The 15,329-nt window shown below is 43.1% G+C and overlaps 1 protein-coding gene across 1 annotated transcript in view; it reads right to left on the minus strand.

Moving 5' to 3' along the window:
- Window positions 1-13,191, minus strand: part of dpy19l1l (dpy-19-like 1, like (H. sapiens)) — a 101,974-nt gene extending 88,783 nt beyond the window's left edge. The window contains exons 1-5 of the mRNA XM_084335751.1: window positions 12,876-13,191; window positions 10,606-10,630; window positions 10,316-10,403; window positions 5,950-6,087; window positions 4,681-4,801 (exon numbers count right to left, since the gene is read on the minus strand). Of these exons, the coding sequence (XP_084191877.1) occupies window positions 4,681-4,801; window positions 5,950-6,087; window positions 10,316-10,403; window positions 10,606-10,630; window positions 12,876-13,062 (559 nt within the window). The 5' untranslated portion in view covers window positions 13,063-13,191. The remainder of the gene's footprint in view (window positions 1-4,680; window positions 4,802-5,949; window positions 6,088-10,315; window positions 10,404-10,605; window positions 10,631-12,875) is intronic.
- Window positions 13,192-15,329: the final 2,138 nt, after the last annotated feature.

A 15,329-nucleotide genomic window follows, 5' to 3' on the forward strand; every position in this document is an offset into this window, starting at 1 on the left:
CATGCTCCACAGAGCCTACACGCACCTGGAGAAGCCACACAGTTCAGTGAGATTATGTTCTCCAGCGCCTTCAACACCATCCAGCCTCTACAGCTAGCAGAGAAGCTCACGGTGACACGGCTTGGTGGCCTGGATCACAGACTACCTCACCAACAGACCACGGCTTGGTGGCCTGGATCACAGACTACCTCACCAACAGACCACGGCTTGGTGGCCTGGATCACAGACTACCTCACCAACAGACCACGGCTTGGTGGCCTGGATCACGGACTACCTCACCAACAGACCGCAGTACATCAGACTGGATCACGGACTACCTCACCAACAGACCGCAGTACATCAGACTGGATTACAGACTACCTCACCAACAGACCGCAGTACATCAGACTGGATCACAGACTACCTCACCAACAGACCACGGCTTGGTGGCCTGGATCACAGACTACCTCACCAACAGACCACGGCTTGGTGGCCTGGACCACCTCACCAACAGACCACGGCTTGGTGGCCTGGATCACGGACTACCTCACCAACAGACCACGGCTTGGTGGCCTGGATCACGGACCACCTAACCAACAGACCACGGCTTGGTGGCCTGGATCACAGACTACCTCACCAACAGACCACGGCTTGGTGGCCTGGATCACAGACTACCTCACCAACAGACCACAGCTTGGTGGCCTGGATCACGGACTACCTCACCAACAGACCGCAGTACGCCTGGATCACGGACTACCTCACCAACAGACCACGGCTTGGTGGCCTGGATCACGGACTACCTCACCAACAGACCGCAGTACGCCTGGATCACAGACTACCTCACCAACAGACCACGGCTTGGTGGCCTGGATCACAGACTACCTCACCAACAGACCACGGCTTGGTGGCCTGGATCACAGACTACCTCACCAACAGACCACGGCTTGGTGGCCTGGATCACGGACTACCTCACCAACAGACCACGGCTTGGTGGCCTGGATCACGGACTACCTCACCAACAGACCACAGCTTGGTGGCCTGGATCACGGACTACCTCACCAACAGACCGCAGTACGCCTGGATCACGGACTACCTCACCAACAGACCGCAGTACATCAGACTGGATCACGGACTACCTCACCAACAGACCGCAGTACATCAGACTGGATCATGGACTACCTCAGCAACACCGGCGCCCCCCAAGGAACTGTGCTGTCACCCCCCCTCCCGACTCCCATCACCATCCGAGGGGATGAGGTGGAGATGGTGGAGACATACAAGTTCCTTGGAGTACACCTAAACAATAAATTAGACTGGTCGGACAACACAGAGGCCCTCTACAGCAGGGGTTCCCAAAGTTTTCAGGCCGCGACCCCCGAAATAACGGTGTCAGAGAGCCGCGACCCCCACTATTATAGGAGGTATAAAAAAAGAATGAATAAAAAAATTCAAATAAAAGAATTATTAAATGTTTTATTTTATTTTTTATAAATGGAAATGTATGGTTGAAACATGCAAACGTTCAAATGCACACACTAATAAGTAGGGCTGACCTTCAAATTCTTTTTGGGAATTCGAAGCTTCGGGGCCGAGATTCGATTTTAATTCGAAGCTTTGAGATTAAAAAAAATTATAATTATAAATTATTAAATTTTTATAAAAAAAAATTACTTTTTTTATGTTGTGAGACTTGTACAGCACTTGTTCAACTTCGTCAGTGCTGTAAAGTTTAAACCTTTTTAAATCTTAGACAAACAAAACACTTTGCTTTCATGAAATATTGTAAGCCGTCATTTGAGGCTTTATAAAAGCAGCACAATGAACACAAATCTGTCAGTGCCGAGTCCGACCTCATCTTAAATAACAAACAGCATTGCTTGTTGTAGTTAACAAAGAGAGGCAGAGTTTGATTTTGCAAAAAAAAGTGCCGGTTGCAAAAATCTGCCCTGATATGGGCTGTCGCAGCTCAAGAGGATTTATATACCAGTGTGTGTGATGGCATATATTTGCAATATATCAAATGCAAAGTAGATTTTTCTGGGGGGGATTATTACAGGCTAGCATGTGTCAATGATTAGCAACAACACTGATTTTGATGGATTTTTTTGTTTTTTGTAAGGGTCCCGCCTCCACCAATCACATGCGGCTCCCTTTGTGTGTGTGTGTGTGTGAGCAAGAGAGAGAGAGATAGTTCTCCAACTTGTGTGAGTTGCAGTGATCTCCTGGTTGTTCCCCACCTAGGTTATCTAACTATTGCGCAGCTGCAACTAGAAACACTGGCGTGGCCTGCTTCTAAGTGCAGTGGCCTGACTGCATTAAAAAAAAAATTAAAATTGAAATCTTCTTATTATTATTTCTTTTTTTTGGAAATCATCTGGCGACCCCCACTTTGGGAACCACTGGTCTACAGGAAGGGACAGAGCAGGACAACACAGAAGCCCTCTACAGGAAGGGACAGAGCCGGACAACACAAGCCCTCTACAGGAAGGGACAGAGCAGGACAACACAGAGGCCCTCTACAGGAAGGGACAGAGCAGGACAACACAGAGACCCTCTACAGGAAGGGACAGAGAAGGACAACACAAGCCCTCTACAGGAAGGGACAGAGCAGGCTGTTCCTCCTGAGGAGACTCAGGTCTTTCAACGTGTGCAAGACACTGCTGCAGTCGTTTCAACACGTTATTTCATGCCAACCGTTCAGTGCCAAGGACGAGAAATCTCGTTATTAATAGTTATTTTTTGTATTCACGATTTCCATTCATTTTCATCAATCTAGCCTCACGTTACCACTGCGACTCTCTCTGAGCACGGACAGGGAAAATACCGCCCCCTATCGTCTCCCGGATGATAATGCACCCATTGGAATGGAGTCAATGGAAATGCATGGGGAAAAGAAAATCCGGAATCCACATTTTACTTCTCAGGCATGTAATCCGAGCCGATTGCAGTCTTTGTGGTCCCTCATAACTAGGGATGTGAATCGAGAATCGGAATAGATTGGGAACCGGTTCCTAATTGTCAGATTCCTGGAATCGCATGCCTCCGTGACTATCGATTCCTCTTATCGATGCCATGTTTTTCCGACAGTTGCGCATTTAAAAACAATAACATTTACATTTACATTTAGTCATTTAGCTGACGCTTTTATCCAAAGCGACTTACAAGTTCTGTACGACAAGCCACCAGGAAGGGCACAACTCTATCAGCTGAGTAACAATGTTCGTCAAAGTGTTGAGTGCTACAGTAACGTTAGCGCCACGCATGCAGCCATAGCAGACTATTTGATTCCTTGACTAGGAAAACCTAAAGGGCTCGATATTGTGACCTTTTTGTGTGTGCAGTAAAAAATGAAAGTGCTTTGCATCCTAGTCATTCATTTACAAATTTTACATGGTAAAGTAACGTTAGCTAGCTAAATAGCCATGCTCATTGCAGAGAGAGACAGAGAGAACATTGAGCTGGCACGGGTGGGGGGAGGGGGGGAGGGAGCCGTGTGTGTGCACGCGCGCGACATCAGAGGAGGTAGAAGCCTCAGAATTTCGGTAGGTGAATTGCTTTCCTAGATGTTACTTATGTGTCAGTTATGTTTTTACTTTTAACCTTTATTATTTTACTTTATTTATTTATACAGGTAGGTTATTGCTAACGAATTCTCTTTTGCAATAACGACCTGTTGAATGCAACTACAGTTCAATAGATTAAATTAGTTCTCAAATAAGTAATTTTATTTAAGTGTATAGTTAATTAATTCTTTACAGTTCTCAACAATAAATGATAAATGACAATCAGAAATGTCAATTTGCATGTTGTTATTCTAACCAGATTAGTTCTGTTGCATTTCCAATTTATGTATGTAAATTATAAATTAAGCAGGAATCGATAAGGGAAGCGATAAAGAATTGGATCGATAAGCAGAATCGATAATGGAATCGTATCGATAAAATCTTATCAATTCCCATCCCTACTCAGAACAGCGTGGAATATGTGTTTCGAGCACCCAGCGTTGGATCAATAAACGCGATTGATATTTGGAATGGCAATCAGGAATTGGAATAATCTTTTTGGAGAACATCTGATCTGAGGTAAGGGATCTATTTTACCAGTCTTGGAGTAATCAGAGCTTTTTTCACAGATATATCAACGTGGGCCCTGTATGTGTATGTGTGTGTGTGTGTTGTGTGTTAGCAAAGCTGTCGTTTCTGAAAACGGACGATTAAGTTCATTATAATTTTTAAACAAACCAACGGACAGTAATACCTTCTGTCCATTGCATTTCCGTTTTGTGATGGATCACAAAACTTGGGATGAACTGTGGTGGGTGCCGTCAACTTGCATCTAAGGATTATCACTATCTTACTGGTACCATGCGACAGAAAAAAAGAAAGGTGAGCTCCAAGTGTGTGAGTGTGAAGCGCTAACGTTGCTAATATTACCGCCAACTGTTCCTGGAGCATAATTCGCGGGAAACCGCAAAATGGTGAAAACGGTGCAACGAGAGTTGAAGCAAATGCTTTGTTATATCGGAGGTTCTTGCTTGCTTGTTCTTTGAATCCACAGTTCTTCTAAATGAAGAAGCAGTTCTAATTTGGAAGCGGTTGCGTGATACCAAACCCTACTTGTGTGTGAAAGTGAGAAATACAAGCACCCCAGCGTGCGTTCCACTGTTCCATTGAAGCAGAGCACCATGGTGACAGCCCGTACCTTCGCAGCTATCCACGGGGGCAAGTCCCTCTCCTCTGTTGATCGACCAGCATGTCTTAGTTGGCGTCCCAAAGAAGTCCATTGTACCTGTGTAGACCCTGTACCAGCTGGCCAAGACCACCTAGGAAGCAGGGGGTGGATTATGCATGAGAAACCATTGCAAAGCCTGCTGGAAGTTCAGAACAACAGACAGTCTGCAGTGCTTCCCCGGGGCTCAGTTGATAACATCACTAGTGGGGTGAGCTCTCACACAGTATTATCGCAGCCATCTTTATTTTCTTAGATCACTATGAAAGTATTTCACTGAGCGGATGACTAATTAACTTCAACAATTTTCCAAAACACGAAAACTATGGCCCGGAGAAAAGCAATCTGAGTCAGGTAGTCACGATTCTAATTGTGTATAGATGAACATAAACATTCTAAATAGGGGTGTATGAAAATATTGATACACTTGAGTATCGCAATATTATGTTTCTCAAAAACACTATAGATCTCTCTCACTAAGAAAGTCACTTTGACATGAGACATCGAGGACCTATGAATCGTACGTAATCATAACAGCACATCAAATAACGTGGAAGATTATTATTATATTATTCATGAGCCAAACTTATGCTAAACCAATTGCGGAATATAGAAGCCATCCTCTCCGCAAGCAGAGGATACAAAATATATTGGATATTTGACATCTTCATAGATAAGATAATAATAATACATAAATAAACGCTTGGGTGGGCTGCCTTATTGAATAGATTGGGAAATCCTTGACCTGGAATGACCTGCCGTCTCTGTGGTGCATGGACAGATAAATCACTATTCCAATACTGCAGTAGACCACAATAGTGCCACAGAATGATAGAAAGCCAAGTTTATGTTGAAATCCAAGACTAAAGCCAGCATTGGTATCTGGGTAAGGTAACTCAGCTCAGAAGCGGTAGAGGTGGCCCTAGAAATACACTGTGCAAACCTGCCACAGACAGTCTATTTGAACGGGTGCTGCAGCTAGAACAGTCACCGCAATTCTAGACTCTAATAATTTGTATAGTTCTTCCAGGAATTTTTTTGTTTGTTTTAGAATCGTCATATTCCATAACTTTTCTAGGTGTTTCATGACTAGACAAGCCTCGTTTGACTGATTCCATTAATCTTTTATGTCACTCTGAATGTGTGTCACCCCTTTTTTTTGTTTTACGAGAGATTATGTATTTCTCCATTATTTATTTCCATGTGGCCAATAGATTTGAACATGAACATTAATATCATTACCTCTGGATATAGATTGAATCTCTTCAGTGTGTTTATGACCAGGGGGTACTCGGTCAGCCGGTCATTCATGACCATGTAGAGGCCATTCAGGAAGGTGGGAGCCTCAATGATGGTCTTGTAGTAGGAGTAGTACAAACCCTGGAACAAAAGGAAGAACTAGTGAGTAGGGATGATGGTCTTGTAGTAAGAGTAGTACAAGCCCTGGAACAAAAGGAAGAACTAGTGAGTAGGGATGATGGTCTTGTAGTAAGAGTAGTACAAGCCCTGGAACAAAAGGAAGAACTAGTGAGTAGGGATGATGGTCTTGTAGTAAGAGTAGTACAAGCCCTGGAACAAAAGGAAGAACTAGTGAGTAGGGATGATGGTCTTGTAGCAAACACTGTCCATATCCCAATTACAATAAACATTTATCCCCATTATGAAAGACATAGTTAAAGGGATAGTTCAGATTTTCTGAACCAAAGCCCCATTTCCTACTTACTCATCACAATCCTTGCTGTTCCTCATACTAGCTCCGGATAGTTAGCCACAAACCAATGCAAAGTCAATGGGGGTCAAGCTCCTGTCTGTACAAGCTGACTGAAGGTAACAGAAATCGACTTTGTGTGCTCTGTGGAGTCAGCTTGTACAGACAGGAGCTTGACCCTGTTGACTTTGCAGTAGTTTGAGGCTAACTAGCCAGCTAGTATGAGAAGAAGCATTTGATTGTGCTCAGAAAGGACTCTACCACTCAACATGATTGATAAGTAGGAAATATGGCTTGGGTTCCAAATATCACACCTATCCCTTTAAAGATACCTGGAGTATCCTACAATCTGGGTCTCACAACTGGCCAGTTCCGTCTCCATATTGATACTCGTAAAAAAAAACGTGTCTTGTTAGAAGAGCTTAACGGTATGAGCAAGTATTCATAATACTGTGTGCGTGTAAACGTAGTCTATGGTAATTAATTATCAATAAGAAGGCCCATCTACATCTGGAGAAGCCGGGCAGCTCAGTGAGGGTAACATTCTTTGACTTTCTAGTGCCTTCAACACTATTCAGCCTCCACTACTGGCCGAGAAATGGGGGTGGAGGACGACTTGGTGGCCTGGATCTTCAATTACCTCACTGACAGACCACAGTCTGTCAAACTGCAGGGGTGTCACTCAGACGTGCTGATCTGCAACACTGGCGCCCCCCAGGGAACTGTATTGGCACCCTTTTTATTCACCCTGTACACCTCAGACTTCCACTTCAGCTCTGGGAACTGCCAGAGCTAATTTACATGCTATACTATGTTATTTGATACTTATCTTGTCTAGCACAGTCTTTGGAGCGTAACAGTAAGAAGCATTTTGTATAAAAGTATTCTGTACTTCTGTATGACAACTATTAAAGAAACTTGAACTTGAACTTGAAACTTGCAATCTCCAAAAGTTCTGATGACTCCTCCATCGTTGGATACATCACCAACGACAACGAGGAGGAGTACAGAGCTGTGGTGGAGAGCTTCACAGAGTGGAGCAATGAAAACCACCTACAGCTCAACATCAGCAAGACGAAGGAGATGGACCAGGAGGAAGCCCCCAACTCACATCATCATCCAGGGGGTGGAGGTGAAAAGGGTGGAGAACTACAAATTCCTGGGTGTTCTCATGAACAATAAACTGGACTGGACAGACAACACCAAGGCCCTCTACAGGAAGGGACAGAGCAGACTGTTCTTCCTGAGAGGGCTCAGGTCTTTTAATGTCTGCAGCAAATTGCTGCAGATGTTCTACCAGTCTGTGGTTGCTGGTGCCCTCTTCTTCGCTGTGGTATGCTGGGGGGGGCAACACCAACACAGACAAAATAAACAAACTGGTCAAAAAAGCAAACTCTGTGGTGGGAGCGGTCCTGGACAGTCTGGAGGTGGTGGCAGAGGGGAGGACGAGGAGGAAGCTGTATGCTATCCTTGAGAACCCCTGCCACCCCCTCTATGATGAGCTGACCGCAATGCGGTCCACGTTTAGCCAGACTTATCCCCCCCCCCCCCCCCGACATACCACAAAGCGCTTTGGGCAGTGGCAATCAGGCTCCAGAACCAGGCAGGGCCAGGACGCGTCTATTCGAAAGGCAACCGGTTCATGCTTCCGCGTTTGCGTTTTGCGCTCTGATTGGCCACTGCTGTTTCTGGTCGCACCAATCGTGTGACGGCAAGTTCTTTCGCCGGTTAAGCTTAGGCACTCTTTCGAAGTTGGTTACGGTTAGAGTTTGTCTTAGTCTTAGAGCATGGCGATAGAACGCCAGCCCTGATTCCAAACTCTAACCAACTTCGAAAGAGTCGCCTAAACTTACGCGATTGGGCGCACATGTCACATGACCAGAAACGTCAGTGGCCAATCAGATTAGCAAAACGCATGATTGATTGATTGATTGAAAAGTTTATAACAGATTGCAGAATGGGTACACTACAGTACAGCTCAAAACATACAATTGTTAAGGGGATGCAGACCAGAGAAAGACTTTCGTCTTGTTTACATCAGGGTCCCCCATTTTCAATTCATCATATGACACACACGACATACAGATAGACAGTACTGCTACATCTATACATTTATGACATACCAGATTTGCAAATACAGTACTGTTTGTGATACTAAAAAAATTCAGAAAGAGTGTATATACATTTGACATAGAAGCTGTACATTGGAGGAGGTTGTGTAGGTGGGGTGGGGTTGGGTGGGGCTGTACATTGGAGGTGGGGGGGGGGGGGTTGGGTAGGGGGGGGGCACTGTACATTGGAATACTGACAAGGCCATACTTGGTCTTTACTGTACAACTGGGTTATAGGGGCCAGTTTCGAATTGCAGTCTCCCGTAGGAGTTCTTTGAGAGTGTTTTTGAAAGTGGGTAGTGATTCACATTCCTTTACAGCTTTGGGTAGGGCGTTCCACATTGATGTGGCATAATTGCGAAACGTGTTTAGTCCCTTGTTTGAGCCGAATCTGGTGATTTGGTCATGATTTGTGGAGCTCCCTCTGGTGTTGTGATCGTGGTATTCACTGACCTTTGGGAAGTATTTTGACATGTACATGGGTACATTGGTCGTGTAGTGTATCTTGTAGACCAGGCCCATTGCAAGTTGCTGTACTCTGTCGTCTACTCTAAGCCATCCTAGGTTGGCAAAGTGGGCAGGGGTGAGGTAGGTTCTAGGAGTCAGGTCAAGCAGTAGTCTGACTAGTTTGTTTTGAGATGTTTGTAATTTGGTTTTTAGTGCCTTTGAGGTGCTTTGGTACCATGAGGTGCAAGCATAGTCGTAGTACCCTTGAATGAGTGCTCCTGCCAGAGTCTTCAGGGTATTCTTGTTTACCAGAGAGGAGATCCGGTACAAGAATCGAGTTCGTTGGTTGACCTTTTTTATTACATTAGATGCCATTTTGTCACAGGAAAGATTAGCCTCTAGGATGGAACCCAGGTAGGTAATTTCATCTTTCCTTGTGACAATATTGAACCGGTTGCCTTTCGAATAGACGCGGCCAGGACGGGCCAACTGCCATGGACTGGAGGAGCTGGGTTGTGGACTGTAACCAATTAATTTAATTAGTTAACATCATGATTGGACTTGTTTCTTTTTCTTTTCACCACTTTTAGCTCTATTTTAGTCCTATTTTCGCTATTTTTATCCCTGTGTACTTGTCCATCTTGTTTTGAACACATACTAATAAGTGTATGTTATATATTAACTGTTTTTAAATTGCTGTTTTTAAATTGCTGTTATGCTGTAAAGGACATCTGAATCTCCCCTCGGGGATAAATAAAGGTTTTCAATCAATCAATTCATTACTTCCCTATATTTCTAGCTGTGGCTGACTGAATGTAGGGGAAGACACGGTAAAGAGACAGGTGGAGCAGATGGCTATGGTTTTAGCTCACAGTCCATTTGGTACCAGACAACTTGGTGATGCAAGAAAAACATCATATTTACACAGATGAAAGAAAATGTAACCTTCAAAGTCATCCTTCAAAGGGCACAAAGTGTATGTCTTACTACTAACATATCGTAGAGACATTTGTTACAACCATGGATACATATACAATACACTTTACTGAGTCTCCTGTTTAGGGCTGGGTATGGAAATTTGATACCTTTAAGCCAGGTATCAATCGAATTGCTTCAATACTACAGTATTGAAAAATGCTGTGTCATTCAAGACCAAAATTCTATATCTTAATAAATTAATCTCATCAGCGTCAGTGAGCCAATAAGTGTGTTTGTTCCAAGATATAAGGCTGGTGATGGCTGTTTCTTCTGTTCAACCCAATCCAAAATGTACTCAGTTAAGTAAGGCATCGGGGGAAAAAAGTTATTGTTTCGGTATCTTAGGAAATTGTCTCCAACTCACCATTTCGGTCCGAAAAGCCATTTCCTTCTCCAGGTTTGACAGGTGTGAAAAGTGTCTGTCATTCTCAAAGAGGTATGTGAGATGATACCTGATCACGGGATGAAAACACATTAGCCAAAGCCGTACATATTCTTCATTACTATTATTATTATTATTATTATTATTATTATTATTATTATTATTATTATTATTATTATTATTATTATTATTATTATTATTATTATTATTATTATTATTATTATTATTATTATTATTATCATCAACAGAGTAACAATAAGATGATGGCATACCAATGGAGATAACCGGCCAGAGCAGCTGTAACAAGAAAAAAAAGAAAAGAAAAACTCATGGCACATCCTTTAAAAGCACACTTTAAAAGATCAATACCATTCCAACCTACAGTATGCTCAGTTCAAACCCCTGATTTCCCCTGTTTTAGCTTTATTGTCATCTTGTTGTGTTACTACTTTTGTCTTCTTTATTTTAATATATATATATTGGTCTATTACTTTTTAGTACCGTTTTTTTTTTACATTATTTTTTCTTTTGTACTTTGTAGATCATTGATGATGATTATGTGAATGCTCAATGAGAATGAGGGCTCCCCTGCATGCTTAGCTGCCAGAGATGTACCCCTCCTGCTGACTTGTACACAACTTGTAAGTCACTTTGGATAAAAGTGTCAGCTAAATGACTAAATGTAAATGTAAATTAATTAATTAATTAACTGTCTGTTTACTCAACATCATTGTAAATTAGGGCAACATCAATGGTCATGGAGTTTTAAATAAAGGTTTGACGATGACTGACTCCTGCCAGTTTTAAATAAAGGTTTGATGATGACACCTGATGATGCTTAATATGTCTATACTACTAGTTATGAATAAAGGTTTGATGATCACACCTGCCAGTTATAAATAAAGGTCTGATGATGACACATGACAGTTATAAATAAAGGTTTGATAAGGCGGCCGGGTAGCGCAGCGGACTAAGCATCTGTCTACCACCGCAGAGACACTGGTATCGAATCCGGTTGTCAGCGGTGCCTCCGGCTTGGCCGGTCGTTAATTATACTGACACAATTGGCAGTGTCAGCGGGTGGGAAGCCGGTGGGTGGTATTCTGGTTGTTGTAAACAGCGACTCCTACAGGTCGGTCAGGGCGCCTGCACAGCGAGGGAGGGAACTGGTGAAGGTAGTGTGACCCTCCCACGCGTTACACTTCACCAATGAGAGTCCTCGCTGTCAGGTGAAAAGAGGCTGCTGGCTGTCTCCTATGTATCTGAGGAAGCATCTGATAGACTTCAGGGCTCCCTAGACCGGCAAGTAGGGGGAAAATGCGCGCAACGGCCAGGAAGGGGAGGGGGGAATTGGCATAACGACTAAATTGGGATGGGAGGAAAATATAGAAAAATAGGAGAAAAAGTGGATCAAAAAAAATAAAGGTTTGATGATGACACCTGACAGTCATGAATAAAGGTTTGATGATGACACCTGACAAACAAACAAAGTTATAAATAATGGTTTGATGATGAGACTTGACAGAATTATAAATAAAGGTTTGATGATGACAACTGACAAACAGTTATAAATAAAGGTTTGATGATGAAACCTGACAGAATTATAAACAATGGTTTGATGATGACACCTGACAAACAGAGTTATAAATAAAGGTTTGATGAGACCTGACAAGAGTTATAAATAAAGGTTTGATGACACCTGGCAGTTATAAATAAAAGTTTGATTATGACACGTGACGTTTTAAATAAAGGTTTAATGACACCTGAAAACAGACTTTTAAATAAAGGTTTGATAATGACATCCGAGTTTAATATAAATAAAGTTTTGATGATGATGATGATGACACCCGACAAACAGCAAACTTCTACTTCGGTGGTTCTAATTTCTTCTTCTGGTAATATTTGTTTCACTAGAAGAATGTATAACAAGAGTTAATATTGTGATCATAGGTTTCTACGCTGCCATCTCCCATACACCTACACAGTGTAGAGTAGACACGTGTGGAGTTCTGGACTAAATCATAATGCAACAACAGATCATTCTTCCCTGGGACGAAATATTTATGAAATTGGGCCATGGCCTATTACGTATCAATTTGCAGGTCCTCCTAGACCTGAACAAGTTTGAGATGGTATTTACTAGACCAGGGTTATAATAAACTCCGTCAGCTGAACACAGGTTTGAGAGACAATGCATTTTGATCTGGGTGGCTGCTGTGTTTTTATTCTCAGAAGGTGGCTTGAACTTTGCCACGGGGGATAATATGTAAAGCACCGTGCTTTCTGATGCCCGGTTAAAAAACGACCAACTATAATGAACACAACCAGTAAATCACAGCGACTTTAGTGACATTAGCTTCCATAGAGAGAGACCGCCTCTCCCACTCACATACTGGCTATAACGCTAACCCAGGCTAACGCTAATGTCGTTACTATGGAACACAGCATTAGCTAACGTAACTTAGCTAGCCGGGGAGCTAACGTTAGTTAGTTCGCTCGCTAGCTAGATGGATAGATACTATATAGGTAACAGTTAAATTACCTAGGAGAAGAGTTGTTCCGAGCTTCACGGAAGCAGACGGAGTGAGACCACGCTTGACCCTGACGCTCGGAAACCAATCTTTGCCCGTTCGCCTACTTTTGCCAGGAGGCGACAACAGCGGGCTCTTGTCTCGGGCGAACTGGGTCGGCTGTGTCTTCGCTGTCTGTTTTCTGTTTCTAGTCGCCATATTTCTTTTAAATGGTCGGAGGTAGGCTTTGGAGACAGTTTAACCCGTTGAAAAGTCGAGGTGGGTTACTAGTTACAGGCTCCCCGGTCCTCCTCGTACAGTAACTATCTAAGTGTTCGTTCTCTGCCTCTGTTTTTACCTGAGTGGTGATGCCTTCTAGTCTCTGTGTCAGACAGACACTTGTGCAAAATCTTATGAAACTTCGCCCCCAACTGGAATCGGCGATGTACTACTAGCCGCTTCCTTTCGTAACCACGGCAACAGTCGGTGCACTGGTCAAAATAATAATAATAAGGGTGAAGTTTACTATCCATTTATATCTGCCTACTGCCTTCACTGTCTATAACTGCCTCACTGTAATAATAACTACAGTACCTGCCTCAAACTATAGTCTACCCATATAACTGTACAGTATGTAGGTAGCATGCACAATAATGCTGTATACACCATATACATATATTTATATTTTACTGTATGTATCCACATCTGCATTATAGCCTTTGTACATACCTGTATATACTATATATATATATATCTGTATCACCTACCTACTCTTACTAGTTATACCATATATTATACCAGCTTGCTAGTATGACTTACTACCATAGTGTTTTTTTTTGTATACCTGTATCACTGTACATAATAATACTGTAACACTGTACATTAGGGGTGTAACGGTACATTGACCTCATTCTGACCTCCGACAAGTCCAAGATCTCCAATAAAGGGGTTATAGCATGCGGGTTAAGTGATCATTATATGATATTCTGTACCCGCAAAAAACTAAAACAAAAGGCTGGCTGCCACAAAACAGTCACATCTAGAGACCTCAAAACCTACTCTAGCGAGGCCTTCAACCTTGAACTGGAGAGTCTGGACTGGTCAGATTAACTCAATGGTACACTGGTTGAAGAAACATGGCTTGGTTTCAAAACCAAATTCTCAACAATACTAAACGACATGGCCCCCCTAAGAACCACCAGGGTAAAAAATCGCGCTGAGCCGTGGATGCACTCCGAAATACTGGCCGCTATGAAAACCAGAGACAAAAAATGCTCTGAGTTTCGTAAAAGTCAGTCAAAGCTTACTAAAAGCACGAGCAGTGAACTCCAAGCCCACGTGACTGAACTCAAACTAGAAAGAAACAGACTAAGAAACAACGTAAACTCCATGATCAAAACTGCAAAAAAGAATTTAATCAATGACAAAACTGAGGAAAACAAAAACAAACCACGTGAACTTTGGAAATTACTCAATAATCAACTAGGATGCAGTAAAAAACTTAAAACCAGATTCTCAAACATAAACATAAAAACGGACAACACGCTCATCACAGACAAGCTGGATGTAGCCAATTACTTAAACATTTTCTTCACAAACATAGCCACAACACTGGTAAACAAACTACCCTCCCACTCAGGGCTTTATGGGGTAGAACACATAGTAGCTTACTACAAAAACCTAGGGGTCCGCAAGGACGACTTCAAGCTGGAAATGGTAACAACAGATGAGGTACTCAATAAACTGAGCGCCCTCCAACCTAACAAGGCCACTGGCCATGACAACATCCCCTCCAAATTCCTCAGAGACTCAGCAGCCGCCATCACCCCAATCATCACACACATAATAAACCTCTCCATAAAACAGGGACACGTCCCCAAGGACTTCAAAATTGCGAGGGTGACCCCTCTGCACAAAAAGGGCAGCAAATTAGACCCAGGCAACTACCGCCCTGTTTCTATTCTCACCTCCATCTCGAAAGTCATGGAAAAAATAGTCTACGAACAGGTCGAAAAGGACCTAGCGGAAAAAAATCTAATCTACGAATTCCAATCTGGCTTCAGAACATCCCACTCCACTGACACATGCCTTCTCTATTTGAATGACCACATCAAACAAGAGGTGGACGCAGGCAAATACTGCGGCATGGTCATGCTGGACCTACAAAAGGCCTTTGACACGGTCAATCACTCCATTCTGATTGACAAGCTAAAAGCAATTGGTTTTGATAGTCTATCAGTGAGCTGGATGCAATCCTACCTTGAGGGGAGGGAACAGATGGTGGAGGTAAACGGTACCCTACCCCCCCCCCCCCCCCCTCACAGTGAGCTGTGGTGTTCCACAAGGAAGCATACTAGGACCGCTACTGTTCCTAATTTATGCAAATGACATGTCGTCAGCTTGTGACTGCAACTTGTTCCTGTTTGCGGACGACTCAGCCCTGCTGGTCTCTGACAAGAACAAGTTACAGGTTGAAAAAACCCTCA

Source organism: Notolepis coatsorum, assembly GCF_963971535.1.
Source record: "Notolepis coatsorum genome assembly, chromosome: 19".
Lineage (NCBI taxonomy): Eukaryota > Metazoa > Chordata > Actinopteri > Aulopiformes > Paralepididae > Notolepis > Notolepis coatsorum.